Source organism: Hippocampus bargibanti, linkage group LG16, assembly GCF_051943395.1.
Source record: "Hippocampus bargibanti isolate YZ-2025 linkage group LG16, ASM5194339v1, whole genome shotgun sequence".
Classification (NCBI taxonomy): Eukaryota; Metazoa; Chordata; class Actinopteri; order Syngnathiformes; family Syngnathidae; genus Hippocampus; species Hippocampus bargibanti.
In genome coordinates, this window is record NC_142749.1 from 18336400 (window position 1) to 18363675 (window position 27276).

The 27276-nt window shown below is 43.1% G+C and overlaps 2 protein-coding genes and 1 non-coding gene across 3 annotated transcripts; 1 reads left to right on the forward strand and 2 right to left on the reverse strand.

Annotated features, from left to right (window-relative positions):
- Window positions 1–11321: 11321 nt before the first annotated feature.
- znf346 (zinc finger protein 346) lies at window positions 11322–18603 on the reverse strand. The gene is made up of 7 exons (XM_089017577.1): window positions 18531–18603; window positions 16882–16985; window positions 16695–16790; window positions 15984–16125; window positions 15418–15639; window positions 15222–15324; window positions 11322–14740 (listed from the first exon to the last, which is right to left on the reverse strand). The coding sequence occupies exons 1-7, from the start codon at window positions 18586–18588 to the stop codon at window positions 14485–14487; spliced, it is 981 nt and encodes a 326-aa protein (XP_088873703.1). The 5' UTR covers window positions 18589–18603; the 3' UTR covers window positions 11322–14484.
- A 797-nt stretch (window positions 18604–19400) lies between these two features.
- Window positions 19401–19473, forward strand: trnav-aac (transfer RNA valine (anticodon AAC)). The gene has a single exon. It is a non-coding gene; the product is annotated as a tRNA-Val (tRNA).
- Window positions 19474–20069: 596 nt separating this feature from the next.
- On the reverse strand, window positions 20070–27043 carry LOC148886879 (15-hydroxyprostaglandin dehydrogenase [NAD(+)]-like). Its single transcript, XM_089017576.1, has 7 exons — window positions 26837–27043; window positions 25156–25279; window positions 23809–23915; window positions 23550–23646; window positions 21395–21471; window positions 21159–21316; window positions 20070–20435 (listed from the first exon to the last, which is right to left on the reverse strand). The coding sequence occupies exons 1-7, from the start codon at window positions 26927–26929 to the stop codon at window positions 20297–20299; spliced, it is 795 nt and encodes a 264-aa protein (XP_088873702.1). The 5' UTR covers window positions 26930–27043; the 3' UTR covers window positions 20070–20296.
- Window positions 27044–27276: the final 233 nt, after the last annotated feature.

Below are 27276 nucleotides of genomic sequence, written 5' to 3' on the forward strand. Positions count from 1 at the left end.
CCCTTGTGCGAATTAATTGCACCACCCTGTGATCTTATAATTTGCTAGCCATTTGCTATCTATTAGCTATATGGCTAGCTATTTGCTATCTAGCCAGCTATCTATTCACTATCTAACTGATTGGCTATCTAGCTAGGTATCTGTTGGCCATCTATTAGCTAGCTAGTAAATTAGCTTGTTAGCTTTCTATCTATTTGAGTTACTTCCGGGTTGAGTGAACGCTGGTGCGTGTGGCTTCCGCTGCTCACCCACAGAAAAACTAATTGAGAGTTTTGAAAGGCGCTTAGAAATTAAATGCATAATAATAATAATAATGGATTATTATTATTGTTATAAGTTTTACTGTGGGTGAGCAGCGGCAGCCACACGCGCCAGCATTCACTCAACCCGGAAGTAACTCAAATAGACAGAAAGCTAGCTAATATATAGCTAATAGCTAGCCAGTTAGATAGCTAGCCAGATAGATAGGTAATAGCTAGCTAGACAGCTAATATCTAGCCAGCTAGACAGACAATAGATAGCTAGCTAGGTAGCTAGCTATACAGAAAGATTATTATTATCATTTAGTTTAGAATGGGGTCACAGGAGGGGGTGTGCGGGGTGTTTGGGGTTGAAATAGAGGCGGTGTTGTGGGAACGGGTGGGGGGTGAGTTGGGCTAGCTCCTTTGTGAGGTGCTAACCCTTCACCCAAGACCCCCGAGAACCAGCAAGGGGGTCCCCGGGCGAGAGGGTCCTTGGGCGGCTTGAACAATGAAGGCCTTTAAAACGGGGAGTGATGGGCAAATGCAGAAAGAGGGGATCTTTTTATGGCCCCCGCCCACAGCAACACACACATTTCCCCTCACCATTTGCAAAACGGTGGTGGACCCCCAAAAAGCAGGCAGTCGGGAAGAGCAGGGATGTATTTGACAAATTGTATTAAATAAAGTCAGCGGGAACAAAAATCTCCCCCAAAAAAGTCATCAGCACAAAAAGGTCCAAAGTAGTAAACAAACAGACTAATAAAGATTAATCCAATCCAAAAATAAATATTAAATATGATTTTGGGGTAGGGGTGGTCTTCCAAAGCCAGGAAGACCCCGAGGGTGCCCGCAGATTTATTGCGCGCGAGTGCCTTTAGCCACAAGCGCTAGCACGTACGCGGAGGACCACACAGCGCGTGTGCACACGTGTTCCAATGCGCTCGTGCGTAGCGAACGATAAGGCGCCGGCGCGTGATAAGCTGGGGGGGGGGGGAAACACACTGCCACGGCCCTTCTTGACCTTTGACCCCTACCCCCTGACTTTCCCTCCCCTTCGTCTCGTCGTTTCGCCCGTCTGTCTCTCGTCTGCCTCACGTCACTTTCTTTCTCATTTGCCATTTTTTTCTTTGTCCCCCCCGGCAGGCAGAAAGAGGGTTTGGCAAAGAAAGCCTACTTTATACTACTTTATACTACTTTATACTACTACTTTATAGCTAATAGATAGCAAATAGATAGCCAGTTCGATATGACCACATGCTTCAGCATCACCGCACGAGCATATTGTGGTTGCTGCACCCGCCTCGCAGTGCAGAGATCCCGGTTAGAATCCGAAAATCATTCACCGCGTCGGGGCAAATTTTTTCTCGCTACTGTTCCGTGATTGGCCGACCCGAAATAAAAAATGGAGGCAAGACGGCGCCCGCTCTGCGCTATTTTCAGGCCGTCCTGGCAAGCGTTGAAATGTAAGTTAATGGCTGTTTGGATTGCCCCCCTCCCCACCAATGTACAGACATGGAAGCATAATGACAGGGTTGTAAAATCACATCCACGCGCACGCTGGGGTGGAACATGTTAGTTTAAACTTTTAACCAAAACACTGAGCATGTTGTTGCTCCTTTCTCCAAAATGGCGGGCGACAAAATGTTCCTGGCGGTTTTCACAAGCTAAAAACGGGACTGGAGACACTCCGCCGCCATTGGGAGGGCAATGTTGGCTATCTTGCTATCGATTAGCTATCTGGCGAGCTATTAGCTGTCTAGCTAGCTGGCTGTTGGCTATCTGGCTGTCTATTAGATATTTATTAGCTATCCGTTAGCTAGCTGGCTAGCTATTAGCTGTCTAGCTAGCTATCTATTAGCTATTTATTAGCTATTCATTAGCTAGCTGGCAAGCTATTAGTTGTCTAGCTGGCTGTTGGGTATCTTTTAGCTATTTATTAGCTAGATCGCTAGCTATTAGCTGTAAGGCTAGCTGGTTGTTGGCTATCTGGCTATTAGCTATTCATTAGCTAGCTGGCTAGCTATTAGCTGTCTAGCTAGCTGGCTGGTGGCTATCTATTAGCTATTTATTAGCTATCCATTTGCTAGCTAGCTAGCTTTCTATCTATTTCATTTACTTCAGGGTTGAGTGAACGGTGGCGGCGCGTGTGTCTGCCACTGCTCACCCACATCCTGTGACAGTAAAGTGACCTTGAGAGTTTTGAAAGGCGCTTAGAAATCAAATGTATTATTATTTATGTTATTATTATTACAAGGTCACTTTGCCCCGCTAAGTTAGTGATTGTCTCCGAGAACTTTAGTCAAAGCAAACATGCGAGGCAGACGCGCCGACCGCAAGGCCACCGCGCCTTCACAATGCCTCAGTGTTGCTATTCCGATGGGCGCAGGATGAACAAACGCCCCAGTTAAATGCACTCAATAGAAATCCTGTTGGAGGTTCGAGACCCCCACCGTGCTGACAGGAACACCCCCCCTGCCCCCCAACCTCCGAGCCGCCACCGCGTCGGCCGACTGCTCGTTTATTGCTCTGTCATTTCAGCGGACTGATTCATTCGGGGCGGAGGCAGGAAGTCGGGCGCATTCGGAACCGGAATGTGCACATGCATGCTTAGCGTGTTGTGAGACACACACACACACACACACACACACACACACACACACACACACACACACACACACACACACACACACACACACACACACACACACACACACACACACACACACACACACACACACACACACACACACACGTTTTGCTATATGGTGGGGACGAGGTGTGTGAGGGATTTGTCCCTGTGGGAACCCAATTATACACACATACACACACACATTCTGACTGGTGTGTGTGTGTGTGTGTGTGTGTGTGCGCGCGATGATCTCATAGCCCGAGCACTCACACACACAGAAGCATGACGCCGCATCTGCCTCGCGTTAGTCCACAAATTGTTACGACAACTGCGCGACGTGAATGCATCATTTTGCTTTTCGTTTCGAGACGCGGGCAAAATGGCAACCCCCAGCCACCCCACTTTTTTTTTTCACTGTTTGCTCTGGAAAAGCTGCCCAGGGTCTCCAAATGTCAAGCTAGCTAGACAGCTAATCGATAGCAAATAGATGCCTAGCTAGGTAGCCAGCAACGGCGACTCCGTTCAACCGGGAATAACTCAAATAGATAATTAGCTAGCTAGCTAATAGATAACTAATAGCTAGCTAGCTAGCTAATTAGACAGCTAATAGATAGCAAATAGATAGCCAGCTAGGTAGCCACAACGGTGACCCCGTTCAATGACTCCAAATAGATCAAAGTAGCTAGCTCGCTAATAGATAACTTACGGATGTCACACGTAAGCTAGCAAAAGAGGATTCGTTTTGTTTTTTTTGGGGGGGCAATAATCATTTGTCACTTGTTCACTCAACCACACAAAGGGCATCTTTTAGGATGGCCTTTTTTAGGGTGTGCGGGGGGGGGGGGGGGTCCCACCTGGGTACAGGCCACCTTTCATTAGCTTCGTTGACAGCGGCGCTAAAATCGCCCTGTGGGGTTTAGCATCCAATGAAGGAGATGATTCAAGTAGAGCGAGAGAAAAAAAATATCTCAACGAGTGTTCCATGAGTATGCGTTTTTTTTTTTTTTTTTTTTTTTTGGGGGGGGGGAGCTAAATAGCTAGCGCTGGCTAGCCAGATGTGTCAAGTGGGTGGTTAGCGACTAAAAAAGGCACTTTAGGGGTGCGAGACTGGTGACTGGAGGGCCTTTGTGCAACGGGCCAAAACTCACTCAAAGTGCCATCAAGAAACAAACCACCCAAAAATTGCTTTGGATGTAAACCTTAAGGTGCACCGCATTATGAGGGGCACCTTCAACAAATGCCACTTTTTTTTTTTTGCATTTTTTGGCAGTGAAGGAGTTAATTCGACAAAAAATAACGGGAGGTGGAGTGAGGATAAGAAGAGATAGAAAGAGAGGAAGAGGAAGGAAGGCAGGAGGTGGTTGGGGGAGGCAGGGTGAAAACCGAATCGCCAAGGGAACAATGAGGCACTCTTATCCAAACAACAGCTGAAAACATCTTGAGGCTGAAAGTTTGGCCGCCGCGCCACATTTCCGGTTGCTGATATTAAGCAACTGCTTCACGACGATCGTCACTAAATCGTCACTCCAGTTATAGAAATAATAATAATAATAGCTAATAATAGCTAGCTAATAGCTAGCGGGTTACCCAGTTCGCTAGCTAATAGCTAGCGAGCTGGATAGATAGCTAACAGATAACCAACCAGCTAGACAGCCAATAGGTAGCCAATAGCCAGCCAGCCAACTAGAGTTAATAGATAGCCAGCCAGCTAGCTAGCTAGGTAATAGATAGCCAATAGATAGCCAGCTAACCAGGTACCTAGCTAATAGCTAGCGATCTGGAACGATAGCTAACGGATAGCCAGCCAGCTAGGTAGCCAATAGCGAGCCAGCCAACTAGCTCACCAACAGACATCCAATAGATAGCCAGCTAGCCATCCAAATAGCCAATAGATAGCCAGCTATTAGCATGCCAGCTGGATAGATAGCTAATAAAAAGCCAGATAACCAGATAGCTATTATCAAAATAATATGAACATTCACGGAAAACGTGGTTTTTAATAACAAAGTGCCTACAAGAGAGCAAAATGGCTCCCGCGAGACAAAAAATAATCATGTTGCGGATTCCCGAGCCGCTTCGATAAAATAGTTTCTCTGCAAATCGAGTGTGTACCTTCCTGATTCCTTTTGGCTTTGGCCTTGCCCTCCTCCTCCTCCTCCTCCTTTGCCGGCATCCCTTCCTCCAACGCCAGCTGTTGTTTTGGAGACAGCCAGGGTTACTAGCCGGGGTGCTCGGGTCAAGACCTCCGCCTGGACAAACGAGACCATTGTAAGTTGAAGTGCATCGTAGTGGGGGGTGCTAGGCGTCTAGCATGTGTGCCTAGTGTCGGAATCGCCACCTCATGCTTTTTGCCACCCTTTGTACAGTTGTCCCAATGATTGACGACGGGAACCAAAATGGCCTCCGCGGATCGCAAACAATTTCTTGTTATTTCTTTAGCTATCTATTAGCTAGCTAGCAAGCTAGTTGAGCCAAAGAGAGTGACTGTGGGCACCAGGTGGCAAGCACCTCCATTTACAACATTAGTAGCCTGTTCTAAAAAAAGGGACTGGGCACCATGAATGTCAACAATCTTAGCTATCTATTAGCTAGCTAGCTAGCTTTCTACCTATTTCAGTTACTTCCGGGTTGATTGAACGTTGGCGCGTGTGGCTGTCGCTGCTCACCCACAGAAAAACTTACCCTGTGACTCTAAAGTTTAGAAAGGCGCTTAGAAATGAAATGGATAATTTTTATTATTACTGTTATAACTACTACTATTACTACTACTACTACTAGTATTACTACTACTACTAATACTACTACTATTACTACTACTAGTAGTATTACTACTATTACTACTACTACTACTAGTATTACTACTACTATTATTATTAGTACTATTACCACTACGACTATTATCATTATTATTATTATTACTATTATTACTACTACTACTACTAGTATTACTACTACTATTACTAGTATTATTACTACTACTAGTAATATTACCACTACTACTACTAGTATTACTACTACTATTATTACTACTATTATTATTATTATCATTATTATTATTATTGTTATTATTATTATTAGCATTATTATTACTAGTATTCTTACTATTATTCTTATTCTTATTATTATTATTATGAATTATTTCGTACCCAGCCCGCAAACGACTCCGGCGCCAGAGTCAAAAGCCAGCTTTGTGCCGAGCCCAGAGGCAAGAGGAAGGAGTGCGGCTTGCTGACCTTTGACCCCCTCCCGGACCCTTCCGGAGGTCACGAGGCCCCCCCGGAAGCCATTTCGGAGTGGCTCACCAAACGGCCAGCGCGTCCGGACGAAGTTTTGCCATCTGTCCCCGGTGTCGGGCTTTTTGTTTGGCTCACCGGGGTCGCGACCCCCCGACCCGGAAAATTCGAGGAACCGAAAGCACAGCTGAGAAGAGAGAAAGTTCCAGTTCCAGGATCCAGCTGACGGCGGTTCCACCTGTTCCCTGTCCTCAGAGCTGCTTCCCCATCCGGATGTGGGAACTTGGGGAATACGGATGAATCCAAAAAAGGAAAAACAAGACCCCCACCATTTTTTTTTTTCTTTAACAATCAGCCGAGTTTCTGTGGCAGCGACGCCAACCTCGGTGTGCCTCAAATATGCCGGAAACAGAATCGATTGCGTTTGACTTGGCTGCATTAAAATGCTGGAATTTATGCCGGGTGGGCTACCCCCACACACCCCAAAAAAAAAAAAAAAAAAAAAAATGCTTCCTCTGTGGTTGCACAACTTCAAACATGGTGGGCAAATCCACTGATTTTCCTTTTTTTTTTTGCTTGAACAGCAAAAAAAGACAAACGCCATTAACTATTAATAATAATAATAATAATAATACATTCATTTTACAAGCACCTTTCAAAACTCTCAAGGACACTTTACAGTCACAGGATAAGAACAAAAAGGTTTTTCTGCGGGTGAGCAGCGGCAGCCAGAATTGCAGTAACGCGCACACATTTAACTCAGAATTTCAATTTTTAACTCAAAATTCCGACTTTTAACTCAAAATTCCGACTTTTAACTCAAAATTCCGACTTTTAACTCAAAATTCTGACTTTTAACTCACTCAATAATATAGTTATCAAAAGTTTCCTGTAGTTTAAAAAAAATTGAGGGTGAAACTCAAATCGTCTTTCCCATTTGAAAGCAATGGAAATGCCATTAATCCGTTCCAGGCCAGCAGGAAATATATTTGTTCCTTTTTTATAAAGGAAATAGCAACTGTGATTTAGTTTCCACTTTTCCCTTTTATGAAGCCGAAAAAAATGCTCAGCCTGAAAAAATCAATTTAAATATTTTTTTTGGAGTGGGAGGGGCAAGAGGTGTCTTTTATTGTATTTTTTGGGGTCAATAACATTCATGCTGTCTTGTTGTCAAAAGTTTTCGGTAGTTTTTTTTAATTTTTTTTGGGTGGGGGGGTGTGAAACTCAAATCATCTTTCCCCATTGAAAACAATGGAAATGCCATGAATCCGTTCCAGCCCAACAGGAAATATTTTTTTTATTTTTTTAGTAAGGGAACTAGCAATGGCGAACATTTTGTTTCTACTTTTCCCTTTCATGAAGCAGATAAAAATGAGTATAGAAGCTTGAAAGAATTAAACACGCACCCACGTTGTGGAGAAATTGTTGTTTTAAGCTGCTTTCCATCTTGCGTCTTAATCATTTTACAGTTTGGGGGTGTGGAGGCAATGCTAGCCGGATTCAACAAAGCAACGGCGGCGTGTCGGATGGCCTGCATCATTAGGGATACCGTCAGCACCGGCGGGTCAGGATGGAGTCAGCGAAGGGGGGTGTGGGGGTGAAGGTGCGCTGATTCGAGGAGGGGGTGGTGGGAGGGGGGGGGGTGCAGATTAGGCAGTTAAAGAGCTTGGAGAGGAAGTGGACTTTTAATGCTGACAAGGTTCCTGTGGAGAGTGTTATGCTAATCTGCTCATGTTTAGCGCTACAAAACGTCTGGCGTGGAAGAGGAGGGGGGGGGGGATGCGCCATGAAAACATCCAGCTCCGGCCAACACAAGGAAGCAGGAAGGGGGGAGGCGGCTGGGGGGGGGGGGGGGCATTGCACACAGGAAGTAAACACGGCAGATTTTGTTTTTTGTCTTTTTTTGCCTTCCTGTGTCCGAATTGTAACGATGGCTACAGTGATACCGAAGCTCACAAATTAATTGGTCGCCAGAAAGTGTGTGTAAGGCGAAAAAGTTCGTCTACCAAACATTTACTTCCCATAAGAAACTATTAAAATGAGAATAATCCGTTTCCAGGTCCCCATAAAACATAATTTTCTACTAAATAAACCTTACAACTACACAAAATAGACCTTATTTCCATCTATTTGAGTTACTTCCGGGTTGAGTGAACGCTGGTGCATGTGGCTGCCACTGCTCACCCACGGAAAAACTTATCCTGTGACTGTAAAGTGACCTTGAGAGTTTTGAAAGGCGCTTATATATGAAGTGTATTGTTATTATTATTATTATTATTATTATTATTATTATGAAAGTCCGCCAATTGAAAACATTTGAAATCATCAAAACACACTCACTCTTGACGCTTCCTGTCGCCGTCATCGGGAACCGAATGGAAGCTGTCAGGCTTCGTTAGGTGGGCAGGAAGGGGGGTACCGGGGGTCAGGGGGGTGTCTACACACTTCAACAGCCAACCGACCAACCGTCCGTCCGTCCGTCTGTCTGTCTGTCTGCGCCTGAGTGTCGCCACTTTGTCGAAACCCCGTGACACATGCCTTTCAAAAGCGCTGCCGACTGTCAAAACAAATCAAGAGGAATATTTACAACATTCTGTTGATTGGGAATGCTATTGTTCTAAATTAAATGTGGAAGCCATAACCTAGTTCACTTTCGCCGAGAAGAACCCCTGGACTCATTTGGCTTGAGGTGGGGCGCTTAAAACCCTGGTCTGACTGGCCGTCAATCATTGGGAAGTGATTATTATTATTATTATTATTATTACAGTGATACCACGGTTTACGAACGCTTTAGCTCACGAACATTAAATTAGCGAGAATATAATCTTGGCATACAAACTAGTTTTTGGCAGATGAACCAAACCACACAGCACCATAGTGGCTGGTGGACTAGTTTTAAACACCCCCTTTCTGAGTGCAGATGTTGTTTGTTATCGAGTGGAGTACTTTTGCTCTTATGGGGGCGAAAAAGACCCCACCGCAGGCTAGTGTTAAGCCGAAGAGACACAAAAGAAAATAACGGTCGAGCAGAAGAAGGAGATCATGGAGAAACACCGACTAGTCCGGCAGCCACGATGGCGCTGTTCAGCCATGTGGTTTGGTGTTCTTCCGCCGAAAAACAAAATTATCAATAAAGTTGAAACGAGTCCAAATTTCACTGTGTTTTCCATCCATTTTCTCACCATTACTCTTTTGTTTTTTTGTTTCAAGCTTTGTCGTCTCCCTCTCATGTCATCTCCCTCCTCTACCACCGATCGTGACCAATCACGTGCGGCTTTAACCAAAGACTGGGGGCGGGGAATAAAGTAAAAAAAAAGCCGGCTGCCATTTCAGGAGCTCCAAGAACCGGCTCGTTCGCGAACGACACATCAGTCATTGTGGCGCTCTGTGTGTTTCCCGAAAAATAGTTTGTACTCCAAGGTTCTATTCTCGCTAATTTAATGTTCGTTAAGCGAAAAGTTCATTAGCTAAAGCGTTCGTAAACCCAGTTATGACTGTACGACTAAAATAAGTGATTTGAAGGCTTATAAAAATGTGTATGTAATTTAGTAGAAAATTATGTTTTATGGGGGACCTGGGAACGGATTATTCTCATTTTAATGGTTTCCTATGGGAGATTAATGTTTGGAATACACACTTTTTTTTACACATACGGCAAGTGTAACACCCCCTTTCGACCATCCCGTTCCACTTTTCACCAAGGCAGCGGGTTGAGGGACACGTGTGGACAGAAGACAAAGTGACGTCTCTGCGGGAAGAGTGCAATAGGTTAGAATATTAACCAAAAGCGTCCAAGAGCGGAACGGCTCACCCGTGCGTCCGTCCGTCCGTCGTCCGTTGGCAAAGCGTCCCCCCCGTCCGTCCGTCCTGGGGAAAATCCATCATGATCATGACAGTTTGGACTCCTTAAATAACAGATGCCCTTTGAAAAGTCCAAGTGCGGACAGGAAGACAGACGTTGGTGACGTATTAGTGACAGAACACAGTTCTTCTTCTCCCGTTTAGGCCTGGTACACAGTCAAGGATCTGTCGCATCTGTTTATCTGTTGCAGCCTCCATAACACATAAAGATTTAAACAGACATTCAACAGTTTAGGTTATAGAGTTCAATCTGGGTTTCTGACCATAATCCGTTCCAGAAAGCTGTTGGAAAACCGAAATACGTATTTCCTATTATAATCAATGTCTGCTTTTTTTTTTTTTTTACAAAAATTGTAATTGAGCAATACATACACGTCGACTCAAAATGGCGACGTCAGGAAGTGACGTATAAGGAAGCAGAAGGGAGTCGAGTGGTGCATTCAGGTGCGTTCGGTTTGCCCGAGCGGTTAAACCGAGGCATTAAAAAATTTTGGGTCGAAAACCCAATCATTCGAGAACTGAGACGTTTGAAAACCAAGTCTATATAAAGCAATTGCTATTGTATTTTGTACATCATAGATAGCGAATGGATAGCTAATATCTAGCGACTAGATAGTGAATGGATAGCGAATAGATAGCTAATATCTAGCGACTAGATAGTGAATGGATAGCTAATAGCTCGCAAATGGATAGCTAATAGCTAGCGAGGAGATAGCTAATAGCTAGCGAATAGATAGCTAATAGGTAGTGAAGAGATAGCTAATAGCTAGCGAAGAGATAGCTAATAGCTAGCGAGTAGACACCAAATAGTTATCAAATAGACCCGGAAGTAACTCAAATAGATAGAAAACTAGCTAGCTAATGGCTAATAGCTAGCAAAGAGATAGCTAATAGCTAGCGAAGAGATACCTAATAGCATAGCACGATTCCCCCAGCACAGGTTTGAGTCATCACCCCCCGCCGCCCCCTGACAACCCAACGGATGGACCCGATTGGGATGGGAGGGAGTGGAGGGGGAGGGCGGCCGGACCTGGCAAGTCCGGCTGGGAGCGGAAACCCAAAGAGGAAGCGTCCATTTGATGCAGCTGTTTTCTCCCTCTCACTGACTCACTGGGTATCGAGTGTCCGAGGGGGGTCTCGGGGTGGGGTGGGGGGGAGGGGCAATGCTGCAGGCCAACAGGTGTCTGCGACTGCCATGCTCAGTTTTTGCACACATGGATTTGGGTGGCCATCTTTTTTTTCTACTTCTTTCATTCCTTTCATAACTTTACTGCTGTGAAATGTCAATGTATCCACTGCCAGACTAATAATAATAACACATAGAATTTATAAGCGCCTTTCTAAACTCTCAACTCTTTATTTGCCATAAGAAACCATTCAAATGAGAATAATCCGTTCCCGGCTCCCCATAAAATCTCATTTTTGACTAAATAAGCCTTAAAACTACACAAAATAGACCTTATTTCCATTTATTTTATTTACTTCTAGGTTGAGTGAACGCTGGCGGCGCGTGTGGCTGCCGCTACTCACCCACAGAAAAAGTTATCCTGTGACTGTAAAGTGACCTTGAGAGTTGTATTATTATTACTATTATTTGAACTTCCCATTGGAACGAACCACTTTTTGGCGAGGTACAAGGGCGCCACCGTGTGGTGAACTTTAGCAACCCCTTTTTTGCAAACTTCCCATGATGCTCAATGCAACGTATGAATGAACTGATTGGGGGTGCGCCTTATACACTTATAATATTTCTAGAATATTAAGAAATGGTCAAAATGTGTTGGTGGGAGTCCATTTTGATAATCTAAAGAGAACTACGAGAAGACATGCTGCTTTTCTGCCATGATTGATTGACGTGGCCGTACACCCGTGCCAATGTTTCTCGGGTGTTCGGTACGCCGTTGCGACGAAATCAAGGAGAGCCAACAAAAACCATCAGAAACGTTTTTTTTTTCTTTATGTAGCACATCAAGATAACACCAAAATGTACAGCAAATAAAAATAATTTAAAAAACCTCTCCCAAAAAAATAGCGCCAATATTCAGCAGGTTTAGAGAACAAGGTCAAACTTACTTGATGATACTCACTGACATCACTTGTGCCTATTTTGACATCAACTTGACGACCAAACGGAGGACTCGTTTTGTTATTGATCGCCGTTTACTGCAAAAGTGGAATAAAAACCAAGTCAGGTATACATTAAAAAAAAATGGCGGTAGAAGAAAAGCAGATTTTTCTTTTTCGGTCGACTTCCATTGTTGAGGGGGCGTAACGATTGAAAGCGGGACACGGCATGACCAAAGCCACAACAGTTTTTCATCTGAAATCTGCGAGGACAAGATCAATGACCAAATTTAAAGGACAACCGACACCATTTTTTTGTTTCCTGACATCAGAAAAACGTTTGAGAGCATCTAAAATAGCCAAAAAGGCTGATAGTTTTAGTCAAATGAAAAACAACAATAAAAAATAACTTCAAGTGTCCAAAAAAACGACTTCAAAATGAAACCGGAAATGGCCAGTTTCAGAAAGTCCCGCCCCCTTGTTCGTGACATCACGCCAAGATGTCTTTCCTTTCTCAAAACAATGGCTGCAGATTGGGAGAAGATGCTTTCTTATTACTCATCCAGTTATGAATATGATTCAAATAGTTCTGAAGAGGAAAGCATAAATGTTTGCAATCCATTAAAGGAGTCCTCCCATATCAATTTGAGCCGTCACTGACAGCAATGTAGCACCCAGAAAATGCACAAGATGGCGGCCAAGCTCCGTTGGAAATGGGCTGATTTGTCTGCTGGGAATTTGTGTCAAATAGTCGTAAAATTCACCATCGCATCATTTCTGTGTTTTTCTTCTAATTTCGCCATCAACACAAAGTTTTCAGATCAAATAAAGTACCCAAAATGCATTGTGCATCACTTTCTCGGTCATGGGCGTTCCAAACGTGACTATTTTGCTATCAAAGTCATCTCAAGCCCAATTATGGGATGTCTCTGAAATGGACGCTTGCCATTGTTGTTTGTTAGCACTTGTTGCGAGCTAGTGGCGAGGTCAAGCAAAAACCGTTTTTTTAATGTATGTGTTAATAATAATAATAAATTGAATGCATAACCGCCTTTCAAAACGCTCAAGGTCACTTTACAGTCACAGGATAAGTTTTTCTGCGGGTGAGCAGCGGCAGCCACATACGCCAGCGTTCGCTCAACCTGAAAGTAAATAGGGAGCTAGCTAGCCAGCTAGTAGATAGCTAATACATAGCCAACAGATAATCCACTAGATAGCCACCTAGATAGCTAGCTAGCTAGGTAGTTAGTTAGCTAATACACTGAATGTCACTAAAATACACAGATTTAAAGCTAGCTAGCCACCTAGATAGCTATCTAGCTAGCCAGCTAATACACTGAATGTCAGTTTAGTCGCTGAAAGTAATTGCCCGCCCCCCCCAAAACAACGCAAGATTCTCAGACTTACAAAAAGATGTTTTTTAAATAAATAAATAAAAATAACAGTAAAAAGATGGCGAAAACTCCCGCACACAACTCGAAATCTAACGACAGTTCCGTGCGACATGATGACAGGAACCGTTTGGGTAAAAGTAACAATAACCGACATTATTTTTCCTTTGATATGGAGATCTTGGGCTTCTCCGTAGACAAGTTTTTTTTCCCCCCAAAGGGGAATATGTCCTTGTTTATCACATGCTGAGACGATCACAAAATCGTTTTTTTAAAGGACAACCGAGAGCATTTTTTTGTTTCCTAACTGACATCAGAAAAATGTTTTGGAGCATCTAAAATTGCCAAAACACGCAGGCTGATATTTTGAGTCAAATGGAAAACACCAATAAAAATGACTTCAAGTGTCCCAAAACTGCCAGAAAATGAGCTCGGAATTGGGGGAGATTCAGAAAGTCCCGCCCCTTGTTGGTGACATCACGCCAGGATACTCCTTCACAAACTGCCTTGCTCCAGAATCAACACAATGGCTTCAGAGAGTTCACATTCGGAAAAGATGCTTTCTTGTTACTCATCCAGTTATGAATATGATCCAAATAGTTCTGAAGAGGAAAGCATACATGTTTGCAATCGATTAAATTCCGGCCGTCTGCAAGCAATTAGCTAGCTAGATAGCTGGCTATTAGCTATTTAACTGGCTAGCTGGCTATCTATCTCTCGCTATCTAGCTATCTATTTATTAGCTAGCTATCTATCTATTAATTAGCTATTAGCTAGTTGATAGTTACCTATCTGGCTCTCCATCTATTTGCTCAGTAGAAGTCATTTGAAGCCATTTTAGCAATGACGGACACAACTTGTTGGGAGGTGTCGGTTGTCCTTTACAGTAGAATCTCAAATTAGGGGTTCAGTTCAAATACAATTTGGGGGGGGGGGGGGGGGGGTGCGTGGAGTCTTGCGGTAGTTTTGATATGGTTCCAGATCCTGACTGAATCCTCCATCATCTGGCACCTAAAACCCAGTCTGGTGGTTGCGGTCCTCCCACGTCCTTGTTAGCGTGCGTCCTAGCTGTCTTCCTGGAATTGGTCAACGTCGCCCCCCATCCCAAAAAAGTTATCTTCCGTCTCAAAAAGGTTGCCTTCCGTCACAAAATCTTGGTCCTCCCCCGACGCCATCAGCTCGCTCGGCGGACCCCTCCGGTAGGCGTCGTTGCCGGGCTGCTCGCCGTCATCGTTTCCGGCGAAATGCTCGTCGCTTCCGTCCCGCCGCTGGTTTTGGGGCGTCGACGCCTGCTGGTTGTCCAGCCCAGATTTTTTCAGTCTGGAATCAAGTTAGGAGGAGTGTCAAAAAGTGAGAATATTATCACCCCCCGGCCCACACATACTCCATTTTTACCATCAAACTGCTTCATTTTACAGTAAATAATGCAAAAATATGAATAATAGACAGACAGACAGACAGACAGACAGACAGACAGACAGACAGACAGACAGACAGACAGACAGACAGACAGACAGACAGATAGATAGATAGATAGATAGATAGATAGATAGATAGATAGATAGATAGATAGATAGATAGATAGATAGATAGATAGATAGATAGATAGATAGATAGATGTTTTGAATGTCTTTTAATATTACTCCGGCTATCACGCTCCATATTGCAACCCTCCGCCATGTTGGATGTAACTACTGCAATGCACTATGGGTAAATTAATATTCGATTATCTCTTTCAGCAGTTTCAGGCGGAAAAGCCTGAAACTGGTTTACGAAGCGCGGGCGGTCGCTGCGTACGTACTGGTTCTTGTGTTTGGCGCCGCTGACGTGAGACTGGTACTGATCCACAGAGTTGAGCTCAATGTTGCAGAGCGTACAGGGTAGGCCTTTTGCTGCGGACGCCGCTTGAAAAAGAAAAACGTTCAACGCCCTCAATTTTAAGAAGAGGTTCTCCCCCCCCCCCTCTTTTTTTGCGACGATAGCGTCGAGGTACCGACCAGGAGCGGCGGGCTGAGCGTAGAGCTTCATCAGGTCCTGCTGGGCCAGGTGCTTCTTGTGCTTTTTGCCCGAGTAGTGCTGCTGGGCCATGTGAGCGTTGTTGAAGGACGCGTGGCAGATGGAACAGAAGCGGTCGGGGTCTTGGTCGCCCCCGTGACGCCCGTTGTCAGTCGCCATGGCCACCGCTTTCTTCTTGGATGGAGCTGGCGCAACCAGTTGGGCTACCGGTGAACAACAACGGTAAACAACAAAAAAAAAGTCTTCAGTCATAATAATAACAATAATACAGTGATAGCTCAGCTTACGAACTTAATCGGTTCCCAGAAAGTGTGTGTAAGGCGAAAAGTGTGACTTCCAAACATTAATTTCTCATAGGAAACCATTCAAAAAGAGAATAAACAGTTTCCAGGTCCCCATAAACCTAATGTTTGTAATGTTCATTAGCTAAAGCGTTCGTAAGTCGAGGTATCACTGTAATAATAAATTTGTACATATAAGCGCAAGGAGATTCAAGCCACTCCCTGTCCAACAGAAAAAAAAAACATGCTTTGAGTTGTGCACGTACAGGTCTGGAAGTCCACCGCTTTGAATTTGAGGTGCTTGGCGTGGATCTTGCCCTGGTAGTGAGAATGCGCCATGACGGGGGACGTGAAGGTCATCTTGCACATTTCGCAAGCCTTCATCGGGTCAGACTCGCCGTTGTCGTACTGAAAGACAAAAACGCCGCAAAGTTGGAGTCCAGACGGCTCGAATTGATACGGAAGGACTTCTTGAATCGATTGCAAACATTTATGCTTTCCTCTTCAGAACTATTTGAATCAGATTCATAACTGGATGAGTAAAAAGAAAGCATCTTCTCCCAATGTGAACTCTCTGAAGCCATTGTTTTGATTCTGGAGCAAGGCAGTTTGTGAAGGAGTATCCTGTTGTGATGTCACCAACAAGGGGGCGGGACTTTCTGAATCTCCCCCAGTTCCGAGCTCATTTTCTGGCAGTTTTGGGACACGTTTAAGTCATTTTTATTGGTGTTTTGCATTTGACTCAAAATATCAGCCTGCGTGTGTTGGCTATTTTTGATGCGATAAAACGTTTTTCTGATGTCAGTTAGGAAACACAAAAATGCTGTCGGTTGTCCTTTAAGGAGACATGTCAATAATTAGCAGATTTTTGCTATTCGCCCACTACCCCAGTTATTAAATCCCCCAGTTATTCACATGTAAAGTGACAAATATGTCAAAACAACCCCCAAAATTAGAGAACAGCTTTGCTTACTTACACTGACAGACGTCAGAGTCTTCAACTTTTTGGTCTCTGGCTCCTTCTCGTTTTGGATGGAGAGGTAACGTCGCACCTTGTTGCTGTGTTTCTTACTCTATGAAAAAAAAAAGAGCAAAAACACGTTAAATGACCTCATCGGTGAAACGTGATAACAAATAAATAAACAAAAGAAAAAGGGCGGCAACCTGATAATGAGCTAGCTTCTGTGACTCTGAGATGAGGACGGCGTTGCAGACGCTGCAGAGGCTGTCTGTGAACAGGTTGCCGTGCTCCCTGATCATTTGATTGACTGCGATGGACGGGGTGGGGGGGAAACAAATGAAAGGTGGTTTTAAAAAAACGACAATGCTTGGGAATTCAATACACATATCAAGGAAACTAAGTAACATAACGTAACCCTTTCAAATTGCTGCTGTGGACTGCAAATTTCCCCATTTTGGGACGAATAAAGGTTTTCCGATTCTGGTGACATGATTTTTACTTAATAATCAGTTCATGTCAGGTTCTATTTTAGGAAAATCATCCAAATATACGAGTGAGAGGATACTATATATATATATATATATATATATATATATATATATATATATATATATATATTACAACAAGCCAAAGTGACAAAAGAAAACAAAAACAACAAAATCCATTTAGCGGCTTTTAGTTATCTGTTAGCAAGATAGCAATCTCGATATCTATCTATTAGCGATCTATTATATACAGTATATACCTAGCTAGCTATCTCGATAGCTATATATTAGCTAGCTAGCTAGTTGTTATCGGGTGGATTACTTTTGCTATTATGGGAGCGAAAAAGACCCCACCACAGGCTAGTTTTAAGAAGAGGACATAAAAGAAAATTACGGTGAAGCAGAAGGAGATCAATGAAAAACACGAACGAGGTGTGCGTTTGCGTGACTTAGCTTATTACAATACAATAGTACATTTATTATACATGAAATAAGGTCTATTTTGTGTAGTTTTAAGGCTTATTTAGAAGAAAATTATGTTTTATGGGGACCTAGGAACGGATTATTCTCATTTCTAATGGTTTCTTATGGGAAATAAATGTTTGGCAGATAAACTTTTTGCCTTGCACACACTTTCTGGGAACGAATTAAGTTCGTTAGCTGAGGTATCACTGTATAGTGTATTAATAGAGTAGAAAGAAGGGTTGACAACAAAACTATATTCTCTATGTTGATAAACAGGTGGTTTGAAACGGTTGGTAAAATGATTCGATCAACCAGTTCTCTTGTAAAAAAAAAAAATATTTTCGATTTTACACAGAAGCCTCTTTCAACCCCATAACCACCGAATTTATCTAAACCAAATCCACCCAATCTATCTAAAATGTAACTGTGAGTCGGAAGGGTGTGTGACAATAAAAGAGCAAATTATCCGAGATACGTACAGCGAGCCCGTTTTGCGACGACGGCGCGGAGTTCAACGTGGAGTGAGCGAAACCGCATAATCGGCACCACAAGTCGCCGCTTAGCGGGGCTAACCACAAAAACACGACGACGTAAACGAGCGGACGTCCAAGCACCGCTGTAGTTAAAGACCATTCGCCAACATTGGGCGAAAGTAACGCGGCGTGATGAGCTCGCTGCGACCTTGACGACGAGTCGGCTGCTGTTAGCTTAGTTTAGCTTCTCGTAGCTCGAGTCAGCTCATACCAGACAGACGAGCACGTAGCATAGCTTAAATTAGCTTTATTCATTCGCACTTCGGACACTATCGACGCGCGGTCGGGAAAAGGCAAGCAACAAAAAAGGCAAAACATTTTTTTTTGGGGGGGGGGGGGGTTGTTTCATCTTCATTAAGAAAGTCTCACCTTGGTCTGGCCCCGTAGGTAAGTAAGGGAATTGATCAGTCTCCATCGCGACCGCCATCGTAACTTCAGCTCGAGGCTCGAGCAACACTTTAGCGCCAATGCGCGAAACTGCGCATGCGCACAAGCTGTCTTGGAAACTGGAATTTGCCACTTTTTCTCTTTTTCTTTTTGTTTTTAGCCATTACTATTTTATTTTACCGATAAAATATCAATATAATATATATATAAAGGATAAGTAATGTAAAAAATATGCTTCAAAACAAATAACGACATCGTGTAAAACGTAATCAAATATCAAATCCACAAAACACACGCCATTTAGGTTATAAAACATATAAAACGTAAATAAAACATTTTTCTGTTTTAAGACCAAATACAAAGAGAAGAAAAAAACAAATATGGAACTGAAGCCGATCGAAAATTGACAGAATTGAACCGATTTCATTGATCGTCAATGGGACTCCAGAGCTTCTTGTTTCTGTGTTTGCCCATTTTGAGCTTAACGTCCTCTGTTTGGTTAAAAGAAACTTTGTTCTTCTCCTATTTCACATGCTTCAAGTAACTGTTGTAAAAGCCTTTTATAACTAAAGATATACGTATTGTGCGTGTGTATCGTTTCAAAAATAATTCAAACTCTTGCACATGCAGGTCAAGGTTTGACCAGTAAGTGTCGCTGTCGTCACATTTAGCTCTTATGAATGAAAATTCAACCTTCGGTTTCCAAGCGATTTAAAAAAAGTACTTGATAGCCAACGTACTGCACAGCAAGCGACCGGTTTCAGTTTGTTTACAAACTAAAAAACATATCACAAAATTGTCTTTTTCAAAATTGTATTTTCTACAAGTAAAAAAGCGGTAGACGATTATTCGGTTTCCGTAGTGTAGTGGTTATCACGTTCGCCTAACACGCGAAAGGTCCCAGGTTCGAGACCGGGCGGAAACAAGCTAACTTTTTTAATCGTTAAATTCCCCTCTCCTCGGATAGTTGAAAGACGAACAACTACCGGTATTTCGAATGCTAAAATTGTATCCAAAATATGTCATCGACCCTTCAATGGGTACTGATGTGCAAAGTGGATAATTACAACGTATGTCAAAGCATGAATAAATAAATGGGCTGTTGTCCTACTCGGACATGCTTTAATGAGTTTTAATGGCTAGTATTTTTTAAATAATAATAATAAAATAATGCCTTTGATTTATAAGCGCCCCTCAAAACCCTCAAGGCCACCCTACAGTCACAGGACCAGTCCCTCCGTGGGTGAGCAGCGGCAGCCACACGCGCCAGCATTCACCCAACCCAGAAGCAACTCAAATAGAAAGAAAGCTATCTAGCTAAGCTAGTGAATAGCTAGCCAGTGCTAGCCATTCACTAGCTGTATAAGTAATAGATAGCTCGATAGCTAGCCAGATAGCTTACATATAGCACTTCGCAAGCGACATTCCCAAATTTCTTCAGGATTAGTTTTTTTCTTGTTTGGGCGCCAATAAAGCGCTAGCCAGACTTCTGCCCATGTTTTTTTCTTTTCCACAAGGGGGCAGCATTTCTCTTTTTTCTGTTAGCGCTTTGTTCCAGCTTCAGCATGTTTTGATTTTGCTAATATGACTTCATATCCAAATGCAGCAGTCCCACACACACATCCACCATTAGCTAGCTGGCGAGCTATCCATTAGCCCAAAATGTACCTTTTTTCTTCCCGTGGATATATTGTACAATACAAACATGCATTCAATAAAGCAGACACATAGAATGAGACGAGAGAGGACTATGGGAGCTCCAGTTCGAGACCAGGGATGGAAGGAAAGGTGGTGTACATCTTTCCTTTGGTGGTCACCATCATGGCTTCTCCGTTCTTGGTCTCATCCGTCACCAGTTCCAGAAGGTTCTCTGCCACCTCGGAAGGCCTGAAAACCAAAATTGGCAATGGAGAAGTGATGCTGGAACCATGGATCTTCCCCCCAGCAAGCTGTTAATAATAATAATCATAATAAGAATAATACATTTCATTTATAAGCGCCTTTCAAAACTGTCAAGGTCACTTGACAGTCACAGAATAATTGTTTTCTGTGGGTGAGCAGCGGCAGCCACACGCGCCAGCGTTCACTCAACCTAGAAGTAACTCAAATAGATTGAAAGCTAGCTAGCTAGTAGATAGTCAATAGATAGCAAATAGTCAGCCAGACAGACACCCAGCTATGTAGCTAATAGATAGCCAGCTAGATAGCCAGCCAGATTGACCTAACTACAATAAAATAATCAAAGCCCCAATGGACATGGGTACAATCAGATATCAATAATGTCGATTAGAAAGTGTACAATGGGTCCTTCCTGGTCTTTTTACATCATGTTGCTCACTTGAGCTATCTAGCTGGCTAGCCGGCTATCTAGCTAACAATCTAGCAGGCTACCTAGCTACTTGCTATCCACTAGCGATCTAGCAGCCGAGCTAGCTATCTATACGATATTTGTAGTGTGTTTTTTTTTTTCTTCTTGCCTTCAACTGCCGTTGTTAGCAATTCTGCTCATATGCTACCTAGCTAGCTATTTGCGATCTATTATCAATCATTTCCGGTTGGGCTTATTATTATTATATCTTTTTAAAACACCAACACACACCAATCACTTACTTGATGATGCCATGCTTGTCTATGAGTTGTAGGGTGGGCATTTCCAGCAAGGTGAAGCGTCCCAGTTTTTCGGCGTAACTCGTGAGCAGATCAGTGTCCACCAAAGCTGGACAAATGGCATTAAAGCGAATGCCGTAGCCCGCCATGATGGAAGCAGCCTAGTACGTAAACACGGGAGGGGGAGAAAAATGACACATCGGTTGCGTAGCGTTTCTGTGTAGCCGATAGAGGCTCACCGCCATGGCTCTGGCAAAGCCAATCACGGCACTCTTGGTGGCGCTGTAGACGGGGCAGCTGGGTAGTGGTTTGATACCTACGATAGATAGAGAGAGAGCAATACATTATACGACACGTACTAGGTTATAAAAATGCCTCAGAGTGCATAGTCTTGTCAATGGAACCAAAACTAACACAAAAATTCCAAGAAACAATCTCCATTTTAACTCATTCACTGCCTGATGATGGGCAAAAATGTATCCGCTCCAGCTGGATAGCTAGATGGCTAGCTAGATGGGTAGCTAAATGGATAACTAGATGGATAGCTGGATGGATAGATAGCTAAATCAGAAATCAAATCCTGGTTTTCTCATAACTTTCTCAAACTAAACAGCGAAAAAACGGAACTTCTCCTTGTCGGTACAAAATCCACCCTTCACAAAGCAAACAGTTTCTCTCTCACCATTGACAATTCTACCGTGTCCCCCGCCCTTCAGGTTAAGAGCCTGGGTGTCATCCTTGATAGCACACTATCTTTTCACTCCCACATAAATAACATAACCCGGTCTGCATATTTTCACCTCCGCAATATCAATCGTCTCCGTCCCTCTCTCACCCCTCACACCACTGCTATCCTCGTCCACAGTCTCGTCACCTCCCGTATCGATTATTGTAATTCACTTCTTTTCGGGGTCAATCAAAAATGTCTCCATAAACTCCAACTAGTCCAAAATTCCTCAGCCCGGATCATCACAAAAACCCCCTCATTTCACCACATCACTCCTGTCCTCCAACAGCTCCACTGGCTCCCTGTTAAACTCCGTATTGAATTCAAGATACTTCTGTTTACATTTAAAGCCATCCATAACCTTGCCCCCCCCTATCTGTCTGACCTAATTCAAATCTCCGTTCCTACTCGGGCCCTCAGATCCTCTTCCTCCCTCCACCTCTACACGCCCTCTGCCCGTCTCACAACGATGGGGTGCAGAGCTTTCAGCCGCTCCGCTCCTAAACTCTGGAACTCACTTCCACCCAACATCCGCAACATTGACTCCCTTCCTACTTTCAAATCTCACCTGAAAACCCACCTCTTTAAACTTGCTTACATGGTCTAATTTATTATGCTGTTTTATTATTTATTGCTTTATGCATGATTTTACTGTTTTGTGTGTTGTCTTTGTTGTAAAGTGTCCTTGAGTGTTCAGAAAGGCGCTTGTAAATTAAATGTATTATTATTATTATTAAATAGCAAGATGGATACACAGCTAAATAGCTAGATGGACAGGTGGATGAGATTGATAGCCAGGTGGATAGCTGGATAACTAGATGGCTAGCTAGATGGTTAGCTAAATGGATAACTAGATGGATAGCTAGATGGATAGATAGATAAATAGCTAGATGGATAGATGGATAGATAGCTAAATAGCTAGATGGACAGATTAATGAGATGGATAGCTAGCTGGATAGCTAGATGGCTAGCTAGATGGGTAGCTACATGGATAACTAGATTGATAGCTAGATAGCTAGATGGATAGATAGCTAAATAGCTAGCTAAATGGACAGATGGATGAGATTGATAGCTAACTGGATAGCTGGATAGCTAGATGGCTAGCTAGATGGGTAGCTAGATGGATCGATAGCTACAGATAGGATGATGAGGACAGATATGACAGATGGATGAGATGGATAGCTAGCTGGCTAGCCGGATAGCCGGATAGCTAGATGGATAGCTAGCTCCATAGCTGGATAGCCGGATAGCTGGATAGCGAGATGGATTTATAGAATATTGAGTTTTAGGACGACATAAACATTCAATTCGGCTTTAGAAACCTTAGACGCTCTTCTTTCATCAGAAAAAAAATAGTTAATTCCTAAGTTATATGGGTCTGGAGTTATCTGAGCTTGAAATGGGGCAGCAGTACAAACTAGAATGCAATGCATTTTTAGTTATGTCGCGCTTTAACAACAGCTGAAGCTGTAACATGGACATAAGGCAAATGCTGCCCCCTCGTGGAAGGTAAAAACATTGTCAGTGATCTGACCAGCACTTTATCCGCACCCGCAAAAAAAATAAAAATAAAAATTCATGAATGCCGCTCCACGTCACACTTTTCAATTCTCGAATAGATTCCGGAATGGCAGTGAAAAGTTACAAAATCAGGTGGAGATCTTCACCTGCGATTGATGCAGTGGTGACAATGACACCTCCTCGACCGCCATTCAACTTGCTCATGTACTCCAGGGCAGCGTACGTCCCCTTAATGACACCCGCCTACGGCGACAAAGCCATCGACAACAACGGCAGTTTATTATTTTATTTCTCTTTTTTGACACGATAGACAATCAAAATTGCCCCATTGTGGGACGAATAAAAGTTTTCTGATTCTGATTCGGATCAAATCGAGCCGATGTTGTCTCATAAAAATGTTCTTACAAGGTTGATGGCCACTGTTTGCTCCCAATTTTTCTCATTCAGGATTCCGGCATTGTTGCAAAGGATGTCGATCCCTCCAAAAGTCTCCACGGTCGTCTTGAAGGCGGCTTTTCCGTGGGTGGAAAGAGAAAACCAATTATAGTCTGGACAGGCTTAGCCAATCTCCAGACTGAGATACTATGGAGTGGCGTTCCTCACGGCTCAATCTTAAACCCACTGGCAATTTAGATACACTTCACATTTCAATTAGGTTTCATGGATTGGGACCTTGTGTGTGTTTTTTTATTTGATCAACTAGTAATACCAGTGTCTGAAAAAACGTCTGCCCGAATGCCCGGGGCGTGCAACGTTTACGTTGGGCGTACAATTTACAAAACGAGTCCGCCCGGGTGGCCGACAACTTCAAGAAAATAATAAAAATCAAACGTTTGCTTAAATCAATAAAGCAAACGTTTGAACAAAGATTTCGAAATCGGAATAAATTATTCCGATTTCGAAATCTTCATTCGGTTTGGAAATTTGGGCATTTCGGTTCATTTGGCAATTTGCATACCCGGCACGGCAGCCAATCAGAAGCCTACTTCGTCCTTCCGGACTTTCCCTAACATTATAAGGTCGTGCATTTGCATAACATTTTGCAAAGTAGATGCACAGCCCCAGAAGAAAGATTCAAAAGAAGCTAACAAAATTTATGATGCTACAAAACGTTAACGTACACTGTCCCGTGACTGTAAAGTGTACTTGAGAGTTTTGAAAGGCGCTTAAAAATAGGAGTTCAAGTGGCTTGTAGCAGTTTGCTTGTAGCGTTTGCTTTTTTGAATAAAGTTTTATTTGATTTTTTTTTTTTCTTGAAGATGTCAGCCACCCGGGCGGAGACGTTTTGTAAGTTGTACGCCCCGGGCATCCGGGCAGACGTTATTTCAGACGCTGCCCCTATCCTTGAGTGCGTACGTGTTTTGTTATCTAGGATATGTTTGTTATTATGGGACCAAAAAAGACCCCGCTGCAGTAGAAAATGATGTTTTATGGGGACCTGGGAACGGATTATCACATTTCAATGGTTTCCTATGGGAAATAAATGTTTGGCAGACTAACTTTTCGCCTTACACACACTTTCTGGGCACCAATTAAATTCGTAAGTTGAGGTATCACTGTCTCGAATGAGAATGCAAAATGCAGTCTTACAGTTCTTGCTAATCACTCATTCACGAGGCACGTGTTCCGAAGATTGTACGATTATTAGCGTTCGTTGCTCGGTGGGCGATTCACCAGGCAGGTTCCAACAAGGCGGAAGAATGCAAAGCTGTCACACGGACACCTTTCATTCCACTCCCTAGCCGACGCTACCTTTCAGCTGCTCTTCCGACAGGACGTCGCAGCTTAGGAAAAGAGCTCGATCTTGCCCGTCCTCCTTGTTGAGGGCGTCCGTCGCAATCTTTCCGTCGCGTTCGTTCACGTCCAACAGAACAACCTGGCGAAGGTGAATGCGGTTGGTCAGTTTGGCCGTGACGTCACTGGACCAAGACTGCTGGTCTTCACGTTCGTTCCATCCATTGATATCCATTCGATTGATATCGAATTGGTTCGAATCAGAGGGACAAATCTGCACTTGTCAATCAAATGAATGGACGTGACATTAATGAATCAACAGAGAAAATTTACACTTGGGCTTCCAAGCTATCAATTATTCCGGAACATTCAGCAAAAACTTCATTATTTACGATCGACTTTGGAAACACTTAAAGGACAACCGACACCTCCGGACAAGTTGCGTCCATAATTTGTAAAAATCACTTGAAATGACTTCTACTGAGCGCGTTTTACAAAGATTCCACGGTATATAGCTATAATTTACCTTTTAAAACTTGCACTGAATATACAGGAAGTCTTGTTTTCGAGTTGCTGATGATTCCTGACGTGGCATCACGTCAGGAAAACCCCTGACTGAGAAAGCGACACATAATGCATTTTGGGTACTTTTTTTCATTTGAAAATCCGTGTTGTTGGCGAAAACAGATAAATAACGCAATGGTGAATCGTGTGTTGCACCAAGACTACTATTTGATACTAGTTGACACAAATTCCCAGCGGACAAATCAGCCCATTTCCAACGGAGCTTGTGCGCCATCTTGTGCATTTTCTGGGCGCTACATTGGAGTCCAGACGCCTCAAAATGATACGGAAGGACTTCTTGAATCAATTCCAAACATTTATGCTTTCCTCTTCAGAACTATTTGAATCATCTTCATAACTGGATTAGTAACAAGAAAGTATCTTCTCCCAATCTGAAGCCACTGTTTTGATTCTGGAGCGAGGCAGTTTGTGAAGGAGTATCTTGGTGTGATGTCACCAACAAGGGGGCGGGACTTTCTGATTCAAGCTCATTTTCTGGCAGTTTTGGGACACTTTTAAGTCATTTTTATTGATGTTTTATGTTTGACTAAAATATCAGCCTGCGTGTTTTGGCTATTTTAGATGCTATAAAAGGTTTTTCTGATGTCAGTTAGGAAAAGAAAAAATGCTGTCGGTTGTCCTTTAAGTGGTGAGAGATGTTTGAATACCGTCGGGATTGTTGTTTATGAGAGTGGGCGTTTATTTTTTTACACAAACACGCTCACAACAAAATTCAGAACATTTCTCATTCGTCACGGCAGGGTGTTGTCTATGATAAATTGTATTGAATTTTAAAAATTAACCGATTAATCCAAAATTCGAGGAAATAAAGTGAGCCGATTGCTTTCCAGATAAGACTCTTTCTAATAAGATAGATAAGATTCTTTTTTTCGTTAGATGGACGGACTTTAATTCTTTCTTCGTGAGATGTTTTGTACGAAGAAACACGCCCGTGAGCAGTTTAAAAGGAAAAATAAACACTATTTTGGGGGGATTTTACAAAACATGACGTGTGTGCGATCGCTTCGCTTGAATCTAAACTACGGTTCAATTTACAAATCAATTCTAATAACTTTGACTCGATTGATTACTGTCACAAACACGGCGCTTTTCTTCGTTTTAATCGATTGTTTACCTTCGCTCCATGTTTGAAGAGAATCTCGCTGAAAGCTTTGCCGATTCCTGCCGCCGCTCCGGTCACCACTGCGACTTTTCCTTCGAGTGACATTTTACGTGAATTGGGAGCCAAAATGAGGGTGTTTCGTCTGCCTCAAAGTGTGCCCGTGATCCTAAACGGGCGAGTGCGCGTGGACGTCTAAGTATTCAACAACGGGCACCACCCATTTAGACAAACACGGATTGAGCATGAGAAAAAATGCGTTTTTACTAATTACTGTCAAAGTAAAGCGATTGGGATTGAAATGCGCCTGTTTTTAATCATTCCGAATTTGTTTCAATGTTTTACAGCTGTGGAATCTTTGAATTAAACGACGTAATATCGATGTAGTTAACGTACATCATTAAAAAAAAACGTGTTTTGTAAAATGGAGGTTGGTTCAATCCGTGGGCTCGGCG